At 39.1% G+C, this 17957-nt stretch overlaps 1 protein-coding gene across 5 annotated transcripts in view; it reads right to left on the bottom strand.

Moving 5' to 3' along the window:
* micu1 (mitochondrial calcium uptake 1) overlaps window positions 1-14185 on the bottom strand; it is a 33732-nt gene extending 19547 nt beyond the window's left edge. For 3 of the 5 annotated variants that reach the window (XM_040138850.1, XM_040138852.1, XM_040138853.1), the window contains exons 1-5: window positions 14019-14185; window positions 11063-11227; window positions 9658-9853; window positions 5983-6145; window positions 2873-2916 (exon numbers count right to left, since the gene is read on the bottom strand). In XM_040138850.1, coding sequence (XP_039994784.1) covers window positions 2873-2916; window positions 5983-6145; window positions 9658-9853; window positions 11063-11227; window positions 14019-14020 — 570 coding nt within the window. In that variant the 5' untranslated portion in view covers window positions 14021-14185. Of the gene's footprint in view, window positions 1-2872; window positions 2917-5982; window positions 6146-9657; window positions 9854-11062; window positions 11233-14018 lie in introns of all 5 variants that reach the window. The other 2 variants (XM_040138851.1, XM_040138855.1) reach the window with 2 other exon arrangements.
* Between the last annotated feature and the right edge of the window lie 3772 nt (window positions 14186-17957).

The raw sequence follows: 17957 nt of genomic DNA, 5'->3' as shown, positions 1-17957 counted from the left end.
TGATTAAGTGTGGACTTGTTCTGTAAAAGACCTGAACTAGGTTTAACTAACTCAATGCTTTGAGAATTAAGGTAGATGGGTAGAGGATCCCTGCTTAAGTTGAAACCAATTTCTCTTAATTACCCTCTAAGCCTTTTTCTGAACTTTTAGAGCTCAAACAATTCTTAGAAAGCGAGATATTCTGATTATTGACTCTCGTCTCAACTCATTTTATTTTCCGGTCACAGTATAGTGAAGTGATGATGGTTGAGTGGCTGACAGTAAAGCAGGAGCTAAAGCAAAGACATAAGCAAAAAAAGATGCTATGGTAGGTATGGTCTGTGAAACACAACATCATCTCACTTCAATCTTGATTGTTGATGTACTGTATTTCCTTAAATAAAAACCAGTAGTCAATTAAAAGCCGGGTCTCCAATAATAGCTGGGGGCGTGGTTGATATGAAGAAATAAAGGCCACCCCCCAAATAAAGGCCACAGAAAAAACAAGGGTGAATAAACTCCTGGGCTGTGGTCAAAAAGTCTTTTCTACTTAGGAAGGTTCCTAACTGAGTGAAATGACCCTGTAGTATCTAAGTGTCAGCCATTATTAGAGCTGGTCATCGTCTCTAAATACTAAGGAAAGGTGCTTAAATGCTCCCTTTTTCTTATCTCCTTTAGCCAAGGGGTACACTGGACCATCCTTTACTAAAGGAAAGGAGATAATGCCATCCCACAATTCATTACGGCAGCAACATTTAAAGTGATCCACGTCAATTACAACTGCCACTGCATTACTACGTAGTCTAGTGTAAGTGCAGTTGGATTCTCTTAGCTCCGCGGTTGTCTTTTCATAAGTCCTAATGAATTCTCCTTCACATCTTTCGTTGACCTCATAACATTTTCCATTGGGGTCAAGGAAAAGTGGTGAGGAAAGAACATTTTTTTGACTTTTCGACCACAGCCCTGGTGTCTGTTACATAACGTGCGTGTCAGTTAAGCATTATGTACATTTCTATTGCTTTAATTTAATAAATTAAACAATCATGCTATTTTCAACAATTGGTTGGCACAATGGTGGTGTTTGATTCATCTCTTCATCTTTGTCATCTTTTAATCTCATTCAACTGTTGTTGCATATGGTATGGCTGCAAATGTTTCACAAATATTTCGCTGTTAAAAAACAAAGGGGTTTCTGTCCACTGAAATGCTATCAGGCTTTTAATTTGAAAAGGTTGCAGGAAGTGTTGAGTTTGTATTAACAGCGTAATAGATTAACTTTAACAGTGCAAACAGGAGCGGGTCAAAACGAGGCTTCATACTAAAATACCGGTATGACCAATTATACTTATCAAACAGAGGGAATTACTACAAGCATGCCTCAAACAAATGCCCATTACCTTCTGCAGTTGAGGTAAATACAGACCCTGGTCATTATTTGAGGAAATACGGTACCTACAATGAAAGTATCTCAGTGTGACACCAGCTTACGTACATTTAACCAGATATCAACAGAAATAAGTAAAATACACCAGCTAATAAAGTGGACCCATAAATGCCAGCTAACTTTTTGTTGCTGTGTTTCTAATAGTATGATATGGATTTTTTCTATTAATTTCTGTACAGAATGTAATGGTGCTTTCCATTTTTTCCACTATCTCTTTCAATATGTCATCTTTACGATGATGTAACCCCGCTGCCCCTGATCAAGTATTGATTTATTTCTGTGACATTGACTTATCACCTCAATTCGTACATCGTGTCTGTTCTATTTATCCACTTTCTTCAATATCATTTAGGCTAGAAAGATGAATGAATGTGGAAGTTCTTTGATTTATATTGGATTTCATAAAAGGATTTGCTTATCTTATTATATACTGTACTATTACATTTATGAGGATTGGGATTCAGCATAAGACAGGTAATAATAAACAAAATATATGCTGCATACTATATGCTAAAAAATTTAAGGAAATGAAATGGATGTAACACACTAAGTTACCAAATGTGTTGATAAGCAATGCCCACTTAGAAGTTAACCTGTGAGTTCACATGGATTTTTTTTTTTTTTTTTTTTTTTACAGATAATATCTGACTTTTATTTTCACTTCATTTCATTAGCAGTTTCACCACTACTACGCTGAATTAAGACCGTACTTTTTGAAACTTAAATTCTCTGTGCATGCATATTTAAAATCCAAGGCATGACCAGATAAAACCCTTTATTGTAACTAATAACTTTCAACTATTCCAGAGTTAAATGACAGATCACTGACTAAACTCTTATATAAAATTTACACAAAAAAATTATATATTAACTTTTCATGTTCAGTTTTCACTTGGATCTACATTCTACTCAACAATAAGTATGTAAATAAGCAAAATGCTGAAAAATTAGGTCTATGAAGTAACCTCAACATTGTTTCTGGAAAGACATGATACTGGTGAGTTTTTCAAGTTACATTTTTACATTTAAAAGGTGCTAAATTCACATCCATTGTAATGTGGTAGTGGCAGTTTCAGAGGCAGATATCTTAAAACCTCAGCTAAGAAAACTGAAATTATCTGCATGCCCAGACACCACCATGGGTATTTGGGATAAGTGTGAAAATGTGTTTTTTGTATATTGGAAGAACTGATTCTTTAAGCCATTACTGACATTGCCTATTCTGGGGAATAAACCCCTGTGGTAGACTGGAAAGTTGTTCAGTGGGAAAGGAAATAAGCTCTGATAATATGCTATTAGAATAGAGCTTTCAGGAGAAATGCAATACTCATTTAATTTGGGATGAAAATTTTCTAAGTCATAATTATAAAAACTCCCTGCTGCTAACCTCCATGATTGCTAAGTTGACCATCTACTATCCTCTTTACCACCAAGACGCCCACTTCTTACCTTCCCGTCATAGCGCTTCACAATGAACTGATCGAGGCCTAGATCTGAAAAAGAGAGAGAGAGAGAGAATAAACAGAGACATGCAGAGTAGGAGACAAATATAACAAACGAGATGAGAGGCAGACTAGTTACACAGCAGGGGCAACAAGATTTATGCCAAGCATGAAGCAGAGCAAATGTATTTATTTGGTGTCATAACTGAACCTCTAGTCATCACTGACACGTGCTAGAGATTAATAATAGTCATTAACAACCCATTTCCATTTTGCCAGTTCCTTAAAATAAACAACCATCAGCATTCAGCTTTGACTCTTCTGATTATTAGTTATAACAAAGTTCACAATCAGGGTTTATTTCATAGATCCAGGTCAGCAGCAAAAAGCAAGATCGACTGTAGGTAGTATTTATACACATGGTTGCTTGAAATTAGTTTCTTAATGTGTCTGGGTTTATCAAAAATTGATATCATTATATAATGCAAAGACAATGAATAATCACTTCAATGAAGCACATGTATAGATTAGCTGAAAATGAGAAGTCTTCACTGGGGCAGGTAATTTTTTCCCATCAGTCTTATTGAAGGTATATTTCTATGTCCTGTCTTTCTATGCAATAGTCATTGATTCATTTTCTAGCTGAATACAATTCTCCTCCCTGCAAGGAAGATATGGTAAATGTTAAATGGACTGCACTTATATAGCGCTTTTCTAGTCTTATCGACCACCCAAAGCCCTTTACACTACCTGCCTCATTCACCCATTCACACACACATTCATACAGCAGTTTCCTATACATACAATGTATAGTAAAGCGCTAGCAATTTGGGGTTCAATATCTTGCGCAAGTGTCCTTGGGCAAAACATGTGGAATGGTGGAGCCAGGGATCGAACCACCGACCTTACGGTTAGTGGACAACCTGCTCTACCTCTTGAGTCACAGTTTCCCAAAAAAAGGTGACTTCCCCCACTTTTCACTAAACTTAATCAAATATACTTCATACCTCCAAACTAATGTCATTCAAATTAATAAACCCTGTTGAGGTTTATACAAACACCTGTTTATACAAACAACGATAACAGATATTTTCATACCTGTTATTGTTCTTTACTCTGGTGATGGCTTATAACTGAAACACATTTGTTTTTGCCCCACAATAAACAAGAAGATTATTTATCTGTGAGTGCCGATATTTTCTCTTTAGACTGAATATTGTGCCAACAAGGTCTGTCCCATTTCAAAGCCTGTTTCAAATGCACCTGAAACTGGCCGCCTTCTTTTTCCCAAAATTGAAAGGACACAGCTGGTCTATCCCCAGCAGCCCTCACTATTCTACAATCTGTTTGGTTAAGGGCAACATCCTATTCATAAAATTCAAATTTTAGCTTAACAAGTTGATAAGGACAAACTGGAATCACCACGAGCATTGGTCCCTATGAGGATGGACTTTTGGATTTGGGGATGCTTTGTGTACCACAGCCTTCTGAGGATCTAGCCTCTGATCTGGGATGCAGTTGTATGTATTGTATCTCTGTATCTCCAAACAGACAATTCAAAATAAAAGGGTGGCTAAAACTATCGTTTGTGTTACTTATCAGGTCCCTCGGTTTTTCATCATCTACTGGCAAGAAAATCCGTAAACTGTAAAACAAGAAAAGCAACTGAGACCATTACTTTTCAAATTGAACAGGGAGAATGTTGGTTAACCTCACTTGGGTCGGGGGCTTTAAGTAGAGAGTGAAATGGCTGCCTGTTAAGTAAACTGCAGTTTCTCTTGCCTTTTTCATCTGCTTTGCTGAACCTTCTCTTATCCAACAGAGCTCAGCTCATCATGACTTTAATTGCAGTTTGGAAGGGCAAAAGACAGGAGAAAGAAATGAAGAGCTGGGGACTCATGAAGCGGGGAAGAGAGATACTAGGTCTAAGAATGGAAGGCCAATAGGGGCCAAGCTAGACCAAGTCTTGAGCATGGTTAACAGATGGAAGTGCTGAGATAAGCAGGAAAGGCAGCACAGACGTGACAAGCCCAGCTATGTCGTTATTAAGTGGTAACTGCAGGCTTGCTTCCTCAACTGTGGATGAATGCTCAGGATCTAATAGTTCTTACACACCAACCATTCGACTGCAAGTCTGTGATGGAGGTTAATATACTCCCACACTATAAAATGTCACACAAATGTAACTGAACTTTGGGGTTAAATAACAGGATACTGACAGATAGAGACAAGAGTGGCGCTGAAACATGTCTATACCCAGTTAAGCTCCCTGCTTTCCCAACCCTCCCATGACTAAAGATCAAATATCTCTCACTGGCTTCATGTGTGAAGCCAGAGATCCGCTTTGGTTTGAACCTGTTAATTGATACGCCAACTGTTGTGTCATGATTCTCTCAACTCTGCGTGATTGGACAGGCTTGTTACTCCCTCTCTCCCTGCCTCCCTTCATACTTGTGAACACAGTCGGTGGGATTGTTATACCATGAACTGTCATAAGTCCTGAGCCGCTTTCACACATGTACTAGAACCCTGAACTTTTCTAGAGTTTACCTGGAGGAGAGGTCTGTGTGAACGAAATTGTTCGAATCGCTTGAACTTAACATTAAATGGACGCTCCCTGGTATAAGGCCCGTGTAATGTCTGATTGAGCTTATGTGTGAACAAAGGTGGTCATTATCCAGAGAATTCACAGCAAGCAGAGGGGTGTCTGATGGTTGTTTCTCCTGCACATTCTACCCAGCATGCAGAGGGAATCAAACGGTGTATTTCCAGTGGGTGACTACGCGTCCTACATGGACAATCTCCGGTTGTGTGCTGCATGTTTGAAAGGGCAACTCTGGACAATGCTGATCTCAGCACTGCTAACTGCAAACATCTCACCCTGGATAGTTAAAACTATCTGCATGCATGTACTATGACACATGCAAGGTTGCCAAGGTGTATTTGGGGTCAAAATCAGCCTAAACATTTATTTCACTATCAAGGAATAAAGGAAAAAGGAGTGAAACAAATATGATGAACTCAGGCTACTGAACTCAAGCCTTTATCAGTGACTTGTTAACGCCCACTGGTGTTACGAAGTCACTGATAAAGGCGAAGGAAAAAGAAGAAACTCACTCTCAGGCTGCTTCTCATTAGGTGTGATAGAGCGTATGAAGTCCTGGGGCGTCATGTAAACCTCAGCATCTCCATGCTCGCCGATGACCTTCAGCGTAGCAAAGTAGCGGAATATCTTGTCTGGAGTCGAGTAGGCCCTTATCCTGTTCTCATACTCCATCACCTGCCAACCAGCCAGGAAGAACAATTAATGACACAAAATTTCACAGATTAGGTGTGAGTACCACTCTAATATTCCCAAACAAAAGATTAAAGAATCAGAAATATTAAAATCCTGTGAGCAGTAAGTTAAATAATCTGAGGGAGATTTAAGAGAGTGCGTAGGGGGGGAAGGAGTGACCAAAATAAAGAAGCAGGTGGTGGCATTAACAACAAGTTGTCAGTCCTGATGGGGAAGTATATTAACCTCCTGACTTAACTACCACATAATAAAAACAAGAAATAAAGTGTCAGGATCAGTCTGACCGACAAGACTTAATACTGCCATCTGCTTTGCAATAGAGAGTTTCAAACAGATGCAGCATAATTGGGAAACTGAAAGAGTAGTATCTGAATGATTGTGTATACTACATAAATTCCCTATTGAAAAAGTAAAAACACATTTTACAGTTTCAACTTTTTGATGCTGTTATCCACTTCAGTCTCATAATAGAAAGAGAGAGAGAGAAACATAGACTTTGGTCAAAGTAGATTCTCTTATTGAGTCTGTAGCTATGATTAAGTGTTTCAGTGTTGGTTCTTCCTCTCTAGCAGGTTTTATTGGTCTTTAGGGAAATCACCAGGTGCGTGTTCCCCACAAGAAGTAACCATCAGCGTATGGATGAGAGGTTATAGGCCATTCATGTGGAAATGCCAGAGAGCATGACTGATGGAAAGCCCGGGACACACTGTCATCTCTCTCTAGCTCTCTTGTCCTCAGATTTACAGGCTACTGAATTCAGCATCACCCAGACTGATGGAGACTCAAGTTTGTTTGGCTTTCAGCCTTTTATGCTCTTTCTTTCGATTACAAAAAATGCATATACAACCAGGGGAGTTAAATTCAGGTCACGCCACTTACAGTGCTGTAAAAAAGTATTTGCCCCCTTCCCGATTTCTTCCGTTTTTGCATTTTTGTCACACTTAAATGTTTCAGATCAAAGAACATTTAATGTAAGACAAAGACAACATGAGTGAACAGAAAATGAAGTTTTTACATGATCATTCCATTTATTGAAGGTAAAGAGACCATGTCAACCATGTGAAAAAGTAATTGCCCCTTGAATCTAATAACTGTGCCCCCCTTTGCGGCAACAACTGCAAGCAAACGTTTGCAATAACTGGCAATGAGTCTTTCACATCGCTGTGGAGGAATTTTGGCCCACTCTTCTTTGCAGAATTGTTGTAATTCAGCCACATTGGAGGTTTTCAAGCATGACGTGCCTGTTTAAGGTCATGCCAAAGCATCTCAATCGGATTTAAGTCCGGGCTTTGACTAAGCCAATCCAAAACCTTAATTTTGTTTTTCTTGAGTCATTCAGAGGTGGACTTGCTGGTGTGTTTCGGATCATTGTCCTGCTCCATAACCCAAGTGCCCTTGAGCTTGAGGTCACGAACTGATGGCCGGACATTCTCCTTCAGGATTGTCTGGTAGAGAGCAGAATTCATGGTCCCATCAATTACGGCAAGTCGTTCAGGTCCTGAAGCATCAAAGCAGCCCCAGACCATCAAACTACCTCCTCCGTGCTTGACTGTTGGTATGATGTTTTTATTGCAGAATTCTGTGTTGGTTTTACGCCAGATGTAATGGGACCCCCACCTTCCAAAAAGTTCCACTTTTGACTCATCAGTCCACAGAATATTTTCCAAAAAGTTTTGGGGGTCATCAAGTTGTTTTTTGCAAATGTGAGACAAGCCTTTGTGTTCTTTTTGGTCAGCAGTGGTTTTCGCCTCGGAACTCTCCTGTGGATGCCATTTTCGCCCAGTGTCTTTCTTATTGTGGAATCATGAAGACTGACTTTAACTGAGGCAAACGAGGCCTGCAGGTCTGGGTTCTTTTGTGACCTCCTGGATGAGTCGTCGATGCGCTCTTGGAGTAATTTTGGTAAGCCGGGCACTCCTGGGAAGGCTCACAACTGTTCCAAATTTCCTCCATTTGTAGATAATGACTCTCACCGTGGTTCTCTGGACTCCCAAAGACTTAGAAATGCCTTTGTAACCCTTTCCAGACTGACAGATGTCAATGACTTTGTTTCTCATCTGTTCTTGAATTTCTTTAGATCGTGGCATCATGTGCTGCTTTTTCAGATCTTTACGGCTACTTCACCTTTTCAGACAGGTTTTATTTAAGTGATTTCTCGATTCGACAGGTCTGGCAATAATCAGTCCTGGGTGTGGCTTGTGAAATTGAACTCAGCTTTCAAAAAAATTAAATCAGTTGATTTATTAAGGGGGGGCAATTACTTTTTCACATAGGGCCAGGTAGAGTTGGATAGTTTTTTTCCCTTAATAAAAAAAAACATAATTTAAAAACTGCATTTTGTATTTACTCAGCTTATCTTTGTCTAATATTAAAAATAGTTTGATGATCTAAACATTTAAGTTTGACAAATATGCAAAAAAAGAAGAAATCAGGAAGGGGGAACATACCTTTTCACAGCAATGTATTTATAATTATTACTTCACATTTTTAAAGATTGTTGTACAACATCTGACACAAGAGTGGTAGATCAGTTTAAAAGTAAGAAAGTGAAAGCACTGAATTTTAAACACACATTAGAGTGAAAATTCCCTCCTGCTGCATAATTTTGCATTGGAGTTTATATAATTTATTAAGTCCCTATCACCTTTGAAAAAAAGTAAAGACAAAAAAAAAAAAAAAAACACATGGAAGGACCAAAAACTCAAAATAAATATTCTTAAGACATGTTGATGTAAAATGTTTGAATACTTCCTGCAACACATACTGTAAACCTCTGTCAACATTTGACATTTTGATGGCAATCTGAGTCTGAAGCACTGATGCATATGCATGGACATCTGCATACACATATACACGGACATCTGCACGCACATATACACACAGAATTTACATCAGACAATGTGCTTTATCAAACTTAGACTCTTTCTTTTACATAGTGGGTGAGCTGCACAAACAACCTATTTTTACCAACACCTTGGTGAATTCTGTGTTGCTGTGATTAACTAAGACAGTTTGCTCCCTAGACAGCTATATGCTTTCAGTAGACCATGGCTGCTGCAGAGGTAAGAGTGATTGTGCAGTTTAAACATCTGTACCCAAAAGTCAGATGTACCATCGCATCACATTATTTGAAAAAACAAAAGCATCCGAAGCCCTTCTTCTTTCCTCTTCCCTGGTCCTCCACCAGCAATATAAAGAGTTACAAACCGTGCTTACTTGGCATTTTATCAAATATCTTTTCCTCCTCTTCTGCTTGTCCTTTGTCATCTGCTGCCTAATTAACAGCATAAAATTTTACGGGTGGTACATTTCAGTTGTTTATGACAGAAGGAATGCACACTGATTACCCTTGTGTGTCTCCGTATAATATTCTGTCAAAATATACTGGCGTTTGCATATTGGGCATTGATTGGTAAGGTATTCAAACACCATTCTTGAGGTAAATGAAATAGGCAACTGTCTGAATGGCTGAATGTTTATTGTTTATTGATTACCTTGCGATCACGGAATCCAGAGCGTGGCTTCTTTTTTTTCCCCTCTCCACTTTCATCCTTTACTTCTTCATCTCCACTGCTGGCTTCCACCGATTTCTCTGACTCGGTCTCAGAGTCTGTATCCCTCACAAACTCCACGTCCTCTCCTCCTGTTTGCTCAGAGTGTCGAACGGAAGGCCCTGCGTCTGCATATGCTCTTTTTTCAACAAAGAAAGAGATTAGAAAAAGATTAAAACCTGAGGAATAGTTCCATATTAACAGCCAAAGAAGTTAAGTATAGCAATATCTCTTTTTTTGTTTTGCTCTGGTACCACGTAGAGCAGGGGAAGTATGGAGCTGACTATGGTTTGTACACAAGTGTGTTAAAAGCAGAGTTAAAACAGAGATGAGGAACGAGAGAGATTATGAGCTGCACTGTGTTTTGCTTGTCTTTTCAATGTGGAGAGGATCACCATAGAAAACTCCCATTTTACCATTTTTCGGACTTAATTGAAAACTGAAATAGTAATAATAAATAGCTGGGTCTGTCTGAGGCAGGCTGAATATTTCAGTTTAATGAGACACAAGGAGAATGAAGCCTGGGGTGAAGGCCTGGAACAGTCTCGTCCCATCAGTCTCAAATGCCCTGAGGCATCATCCATCACTCTGCTTTCTGCAGCACAGTCATTGTGTCCCCATAAATGCCCTCTCTACCGCTTTGCCTTAACCAAACACCAGACTTCTTAGTAATGGATAGCCATTGTGACACCCCTGGGGTGGTGGCTTAGAATGTCAACAGAAATGCAAGTAAGCAACTTCATGGGGTGGTTTCACCAATAGTAGTGTAATGTTTGGAAAATAGCATGTGCTCAATAGTCGACCTGCTGTTATACTGCACCACAAGTAAATCTGAGTTTACTTGATGTTGACCAAGGTCTGGTCATTTAATGGGGAAACACACCAGATAGAGGAACTTGCAAGTCATGGTGTAAGACGCAAAATGATGCATTTCAAAGAGTGGTGTGTCGTTCAAGGGGAATATCTTTGATGTGGTAGGAAAACCAGAAAAATGCAGATCAGGACAGGAGAAACAAAAACACAGTCGTAAGACACAGTTGCCAGCAACACTGTGTTTAGGGGTAGAGAACTAGTTTATCTGAAAATTTTTGAAATTTTTATGTCAAACCAGAGGCAATCAATGACATTTTATTTTCAAAAATCTCTATTCTAACATATTCTGTAATAATTTGGTTATTCTTATGTGTAAATTCTTTGTGTGTTTTTATGTTTGCTAAGCAGCTTGTCTCAAACTGAATTAAAAAAAATAAATAAAGCATTTCTGAATTCAATTTAAATATCAAATCGACATTATTATTATTTTCTGGATAGTATGTACAAGCACACAGTTGTAGTCACGGACTCCTACCTTTTCCAGAGCAGCCCAGCACTAGCAGACACACCAGTCACCCCGGCCAGGGCTGCCAGCATCAGCCTCCTCTGGCCAGACCCTCGCACTGCCCCACTGTGGTAGCGCCGGGACAACTGCGCTAGCCCCACTGACACTGCAGACAATGCCCGCACGCGGAACATCCTGCACTGAGAAAAGAGTAAAGGTGTGGTGAAACATAGAGCTGACACCCTTTGACAACAGAAATGCTCTGCAATCTTGTCATCGGGCATTTTGTCCAGCATGTGGCAGCAGAAATAAATTACAATAGCCAGCATAGATCTGCATCTGTTGTTGCAAATACATACAAATAAGAGGATGAAACTGCTTCGAACTACAAAAAATATATACATTATCATCTCAGCATCACATAGAAGTGGGCGCACAACTACCACTGTGCTAAACCCATTCCTTGTCCAGTCATAAGCCATTAAAGTATTAGGTAAGGATTTGGAGAATTTGACCAAGAACTAATTAACACTTATCTCAAGAGGCAAAGCTTAGAAAAACAGCAGTTCACTCTAGGGATCCATCTTCATACCTCACTACAGACAAAACTCTACCTTTGACAGTCAATGCTTAAATGTCCTGGAATCCTCACACACCTAGATTAATAAACAGAAAGCAATGATAAAACTAATTGCCACCAGTGCAGCTAAGCTCCAGAACTTCATATTTAACCAACTGTTGCTTAATTCATCAGTGTCACGGAAAGATGATTAACAATTATGCAAAGTGCTACTGTTGTGCATCTGTAGCTCCCATGTGTGCACTTTCCAAACTATGGGATGGAGGATTTCACCCCACTGAGGCTGCCACCTGTTGATATCTTATAAACAATTCAGACATCAATTGTCAAATTTATTCAGCAGAAAGAAAAAAGAAGAGACGGCATATGCTAATTGGAGTGTTCAGCAGCCCTTGACAATGGGGACTGAAGGGAACAGCAAGCGCGCATGCACACAATTTCCGTGGAACGGAGACGGCTTTATCACTGGTACCAAAGAGACTACAGAAACCAGCAAGACTTATGAACTAAGACTTGTGAATTACATAAAACAGAATGACAGTTGAAGGTACAGACGGCTTTTTAAGTAAAGACAACACAAAAAAAATAAAGAACTGAGGCTATAATTTCTGAATAATTTCTCAAATGTTGCCCTGAAAGAATTTGTTCATGTCTATATGAGATCTGCTTGAAATGTAGTTAGAAGTTTTATTTTTAACTGTAAAGAGTTTTTTCATCTCTGCCTCAACAAAACCATGACACAAATACATGTACACACATTTGCCAGACAACCCTAAATCATACACAAGAGATAGAGGTTTGTTTTTCTTGATCTCTTTGACTCCCAGCTTCCAGCTCATGACTACTATATATATATAAATAGATATATAGATATATAAATAGATATATAGATATATAGAGATATAGATATATACACATGGGGCAGAAAATTAGTGGGCAGTCTAACCTCAACAGCCTGGAACACTAAAAATTATGTTTTAAGCCCTCAGTTTAGAGTAGGGATGCATTCTTCTTAAATAAAAGTAAACTTGGCAGTTCCATGATGCTAAACTTTGCAGTTCCTCTGTTGCTCAGGGATGTTATCTGCCTCCAAGCGGTTAATATCAACAGAGAGAGGGGATTATTGTCAGGAATACCAGAGGCACAGATGAAGTAAAGTTTTCATGTATACGTCCTACCCTCAGTGTCACATAAAAACAAGAGTCTCCAATTTGGAAACTTACAGACATTGCATAGATCTTTAAGTAGGTCTGTTATTTGCTTATGATTTATGACACCTTTCTTACTAGTTGATTCATTCATTAAAGTTGACAAAAGCGTTTTCAAAAATGCAAGCAACGTCCTTTTACGTACTGTTATCACAATAAAACAAAATACACTGGACAGACAGTCAACAGGCAATAATACTCAAAGGTTGGGCCACTTTTGACAGTGTGCTGACTCACATCATAGTTCACCACTTCTCACTGGCCAACTGGAATATAAAGTTTACTAAACACAAGTGTTCAAACTGTACAGTATGCGAATTGATCAAACAGGGGTTTAGGCTGGAACAAAGTTTTAAAAAAGGCGAAACAAATCCGTAAACCAACGTGATTATTGTTTACGGTCCTGAACAGAGCTGGTGGCTCAGTTTGGTCAGACTATACAATTTCCAATAATTGTGGTCCAGAGATACCCAAGGGTCCACCCGCAATATTTCCCAAGTAAAATGAGAAGTTTACTTTAAGCAGAAGTTAGCACGACGCTATCCTGTCTGAGAATAATCATTTGTTATTATTCTCCCAATTTTCACCTATATACCTAACCATATTAAGTTAAGGAAAGTCTTCTCTGATGAGCACCCGGGAGACAAAACCTCCCTTCGTTATGTGGGGTACGGCTGATGTGATTATTTGGTCCCCATCAGAGAGTCGGGTAACTGATACTAACGTTCAACACTGTTATCAAAAGCGTTAAATTATAATAGCCAAAATGTACAGCAATGAGAGTCATAATTTTTAAGATAATGTTTTTGTTACGTTTGGCTTGAGCGGACACGTGAACGGCCAAACTTTTTCTCATGATGCACAAGGACCCCTCTGTTTTGTTTTAGCTCCAAGTTCAGCTCGTTTACATCGGTCTGCAATAACACAACGTTTGCGGTCAGCTGTCTGCTAACCAGTAATAACCTTTCACGCCAGTCCTAATTTTTTAATGACTGGTTATTCTTAATGTGACATGCTTAACTATCGAGTCCAGCAGTCAGAAAAATGTTTCGTAGGTCAGCTATCGCTAGCTAGCAAGCGAACAGTTAACGTTAGGATAAATGTCTACGGTTAGCTCCGGGAGCAGCTACTTCTCATATCGGTTACACACCGCTTTGTTAGAGAGCTGTGTTAGCAAAGAAGCGGCACCGTTACTCACATTAGCGACACCACAAACGCCAGTCAGTCCAAAATTGTGATGTCTTCGGCGTTTCAGAGTACGTCTTTACCTCTTGTTACTGCAGAGACGGAGCGCAGCGTAAACAGCAGTTCCGTGTTCCTCAACCGCGGGGTGGGGCAACGTCTGCGCCGCCCCGCCCCATGCAGTTTCAAGTGAGTTCCCTGCCTCCACTCGCGGGGATGCAGTTACTGTGTAAGTAAAATCAAAGGTAAATCAAATGACCATGCATTTTATGTTATCTCATCGATTAGCAACATGGCGTGCTCCTATTCAGCACAGTTTTGCACCATAAATGAGGGTTAAATACTATACAGGAGGCAAAACAGCCATCAATATGAAGAAAAAAAAAAACCTTTTCACTGTTGAAAAAAAATGACCATTGCTCCCCAAAAGCATATTAATTTAAATCAGGCCACTCTGGTATTATTGACTGAAAACTTATGTTACAATGAAAAAGGTGAGCAAACTGACTTGCACAAACTGCAAGACAAAGTCCAACGAATGCTATAGTACTTGTATAGGATTGTTTCAGATCAAACATGGTTTACATATTAAATAGGATAAGTATGATTGAAAACTGAAGGTACATGAAAGGTACACGATCTGTTGCTTGTATGTTTTTGAAATATATACGCCCTGAATACAGCTTTGGCAATTCTGTTTCTGATTTTAAAAAGACACTCATTTCAATAACATAACTGTACTGAAGTCGGAGGTAGGGCATCTGCTGCCAGTCAGGTCAGTCATGTCAGTCAGTCTTGCCAGAGCTCCAGCATAAAAATGTATCTGAACTAAATGACTTTCCTCTTTGGAGTATGCCAGTTATAATTGTTACCTTGAATACATATCTGCTGTACCGAATGCATAATGTGAAAGGAAAAGCTGGGGAGCTGCTGAGAGCTGGGTGGGGATGTGTGATAGATGACTGCAGGTTGCAGGGACTTGTCAGATCCAATGAAAGTGTAGGTCCGAATTCTGCTTGATGTGAATGTACATCAATGTTTATGAGGTTATGAATAAACTAAAGATTGACTGCTAGACAATGCTGTTCAGCAGTGACTGTTAAGTTGAGTCCAAACACCAGGTTTGTTTTTTTAAGAAACATTAGACTAGTTCATCTCCCCCTCTAGACATCAACACACTGTAAACAACATGTAGATTTATGTTTCTTACATCACTTATATAATTTAATATCCATACTCATATTCCTAAACTTAAAGTCAACAAAACAAAATTGCTCTGTGTAAAGGGCAAAATCTCTTTAATAGACGTCTGGCCCTATTGAGTTTTCATTAGGGAACATTTTGAGAATGCTCAGTTGCTACTGTGAAGTTGTATTCTCATTGGTCCAACCATATTTCACTATTAGCTCTTGGCTAAGTGAAATGACTGGACACACCTGGATAAACACAAAAAAAAATCTTGTTAATAAGTTAACACATGCAGGTGGAGACACGTTTGTTTCTTTGCTCACATTGTGTCTGGGACTCCTGTTCTGTTTGTATAGTGCTCCACACTGCTTAGCAAGCTGTTTAAAACAACACATTCTTTTTTAATGTCTTCCCTCTTTGGTAGATTAACTTGTGATGAGCCGCAGAATGTGAATACAGCGATCCTGTGTTGCTCTGCTGCGTCAGTTCATCAAATTCTCTTGACACTTTGTTAGGTGTCATGCATAAGGCAAGGATGTTTGATGACTTTAGATTTATACATAAGCTATAAATTGGTGAAAATGGAGCCCAATGTTTTTCCTTTGACAATTCATGATATATAAGGAGAATATGATTTAATATAATAATAAATGAAACACTGTCCTTTCAAGTGAGGACAGAATCTGAGCATTCTGTCAATATATTGATTATCAATACAGCTATTACAATAACAAATGGACCTTTGGTCAAAAAGGTCAATGGCCAGAGGTAGTTTTCTGTGACTGTTTTCTGTGAGCTTGTTTGATATTTTATAGTTGCTTCATCTAGGTATACATGGGAGTTATTGTTTACAGTAAGGTTTCCTTGAAGTTGAGGTAATTATTGTCTTAACAGAACAGCACTTTAATATCAAGTATCCACACTGCAACTAATATCTCTTACCACCCTCTCTATTACAAACTATTATCTTTACTAATCTCTTTCTCTATTCTTACCATCCTTTGTTAAAGTGACTTTTCAATACCCCCCACCCCCCTCTCTTGTCTCTTTTTAATAAAGAAGGCTTCTTAACTGTAACTGCAGCCCTCAAGTGCAGGGGTTCATTAATGCAAGCAATTTATCACAAGAACCCCACAATATGTAGTTGTCGACTATATAAATTTCATATTGAATGTGAATAGCTTCACAACAATAGTAACATGAGCATGGGCTAGATGTCCACAATCATAGTGTGAATTTCTCTAAATGAGAGACATTCATCTCATTCACAAAAACGATTCCAGTCTTTTGTTTTTCCCCTAAATATGCATAACACATTGCGTGTTCTTTAAATTGTGCAGTAGACTTACAAATTTGGCAACTGGAACTAATCAGCTTCCCAAAAGCCAGACTTCTTTAAGCAAACACATGAAATACACACAACATGCAATCAAATGTCATGCAAAATACATACACAAATACTCAGTCTGGACTAGTTGGAAAGGCATATCTACTAAATAGCTCATGACCAGAGTGTTTTTAGATCTGTAACCATGTCTGAGGCGACAGGTCACGGTGTAGGGTCAGAGTCCTGACGTTTCAGAAGTTAGGCCTTAAGGATCAGCTAACAGTCGTGTAAACCTTAAAACGCACCAAATGTTTTGGTCCTACTCAGGTTTCCACTTTCTGAGTCTAGCACCTCCCATTGGTCTGACTTAATTTGTGTTTAAAGTTAAGGTAAGGCAAGGTAACTGTTTACCTTGTAGTCTTTGTGTTGCAATGTCACAGCAATCTATACAAAAGCACTGCACGCTGATTAAAGCCAGCCTGCTATTGTGGCAGTGCAAAGCTGAAGCAGGAGATAAGACAGGCCTGAAGGAGACCCTCCTCAGCTCAGATGTTTTTAGTGCATAAAAGCGGTGTTGCTACTGCTGTTACTTGTGTTTGGTTTAAAAGGGTGTCTCACTCTTGAGTGCCACAATGAGAACACACTAGTAAATCCATGGGGAGTGTTGGCTTTACAGCAACAACAGCAGTTTTTGTGCACCAAGGCAAGTCACAGCCACGCTGCTTTGTAGAATGAAAACTATGTTGAAACTTGATCCACTAGTTGTATGTAACATAATAGTGAAAGATGGCTCAGGGGAAGACCTGCAGACAAATGCAGGCTCCAGCTTCAGCAGTCATATTCTAGTGTGGTGTCTGTGAGCCTTCATGTGTAAGAGTAAGCAAGAAAAAAAAGGCAGCATAAACTGCCTAATTAGATTTGTGTTTGCACTATATAGTATCTGATTGGTGGTGTGATGAAACAGAGGTTACACACCCACACATGCTTGCTTTCGACATAACCTTTTGGGAGGGGATCTTCAGTGCTACTGGAAGACATTTCAGTCATCCACAGACATGCTGGCACACACAAGCACAGGCACTGACACACACCCCTTTTTCTATTCTGCTCCCTTCATCCATCTCTGACCTTGAGATATGGGTGCAATGAGTTTTTAAAAGCAGTTCTTTCACTCTTAAAGAGTTTTTGTTTTACAGTTGGCAAAAAGCTGTGAAAAAAGATTAGCGTCAGCACAGATTACATTTGAATTGCATAAATCTTATTGTCGCCTGATATTATCATATTGAATCCCTGAAATTCAGAACATTAATGAGTTTGAAACTGGAATCTAGGGGGCACCATTTGAAATGAAAATCAGGGTCTGCCCAAAATTAACTTTGGACTATAAATTTTGATTTCCCTTCTCTTTTCAGTTCAGAGTGATCACTCTGTAAATATATT

Source organism: Xiphias gladius, chromosome 11 (assembly GCF_016859285.1).
Source record: "Xiphias gladius isolate SHS-SW01 ecotype Sanya breed wild chromosome 11, ASM1685928v1, whole genome shotgun sequence".
Classification (NCBI taxonomy): domain Eukaryota; kingdom Metazoa; phylum Chordata; class Actinopteri; order Istiophoriformes; family Xiphiidae; genus Xiphias; species Xiphias gladius.
The sequence above is the reverse complement of the archived record's forward strand: the minus strand, read 5'-3'. Positions and strand labels throughout refer to the sequence as shown.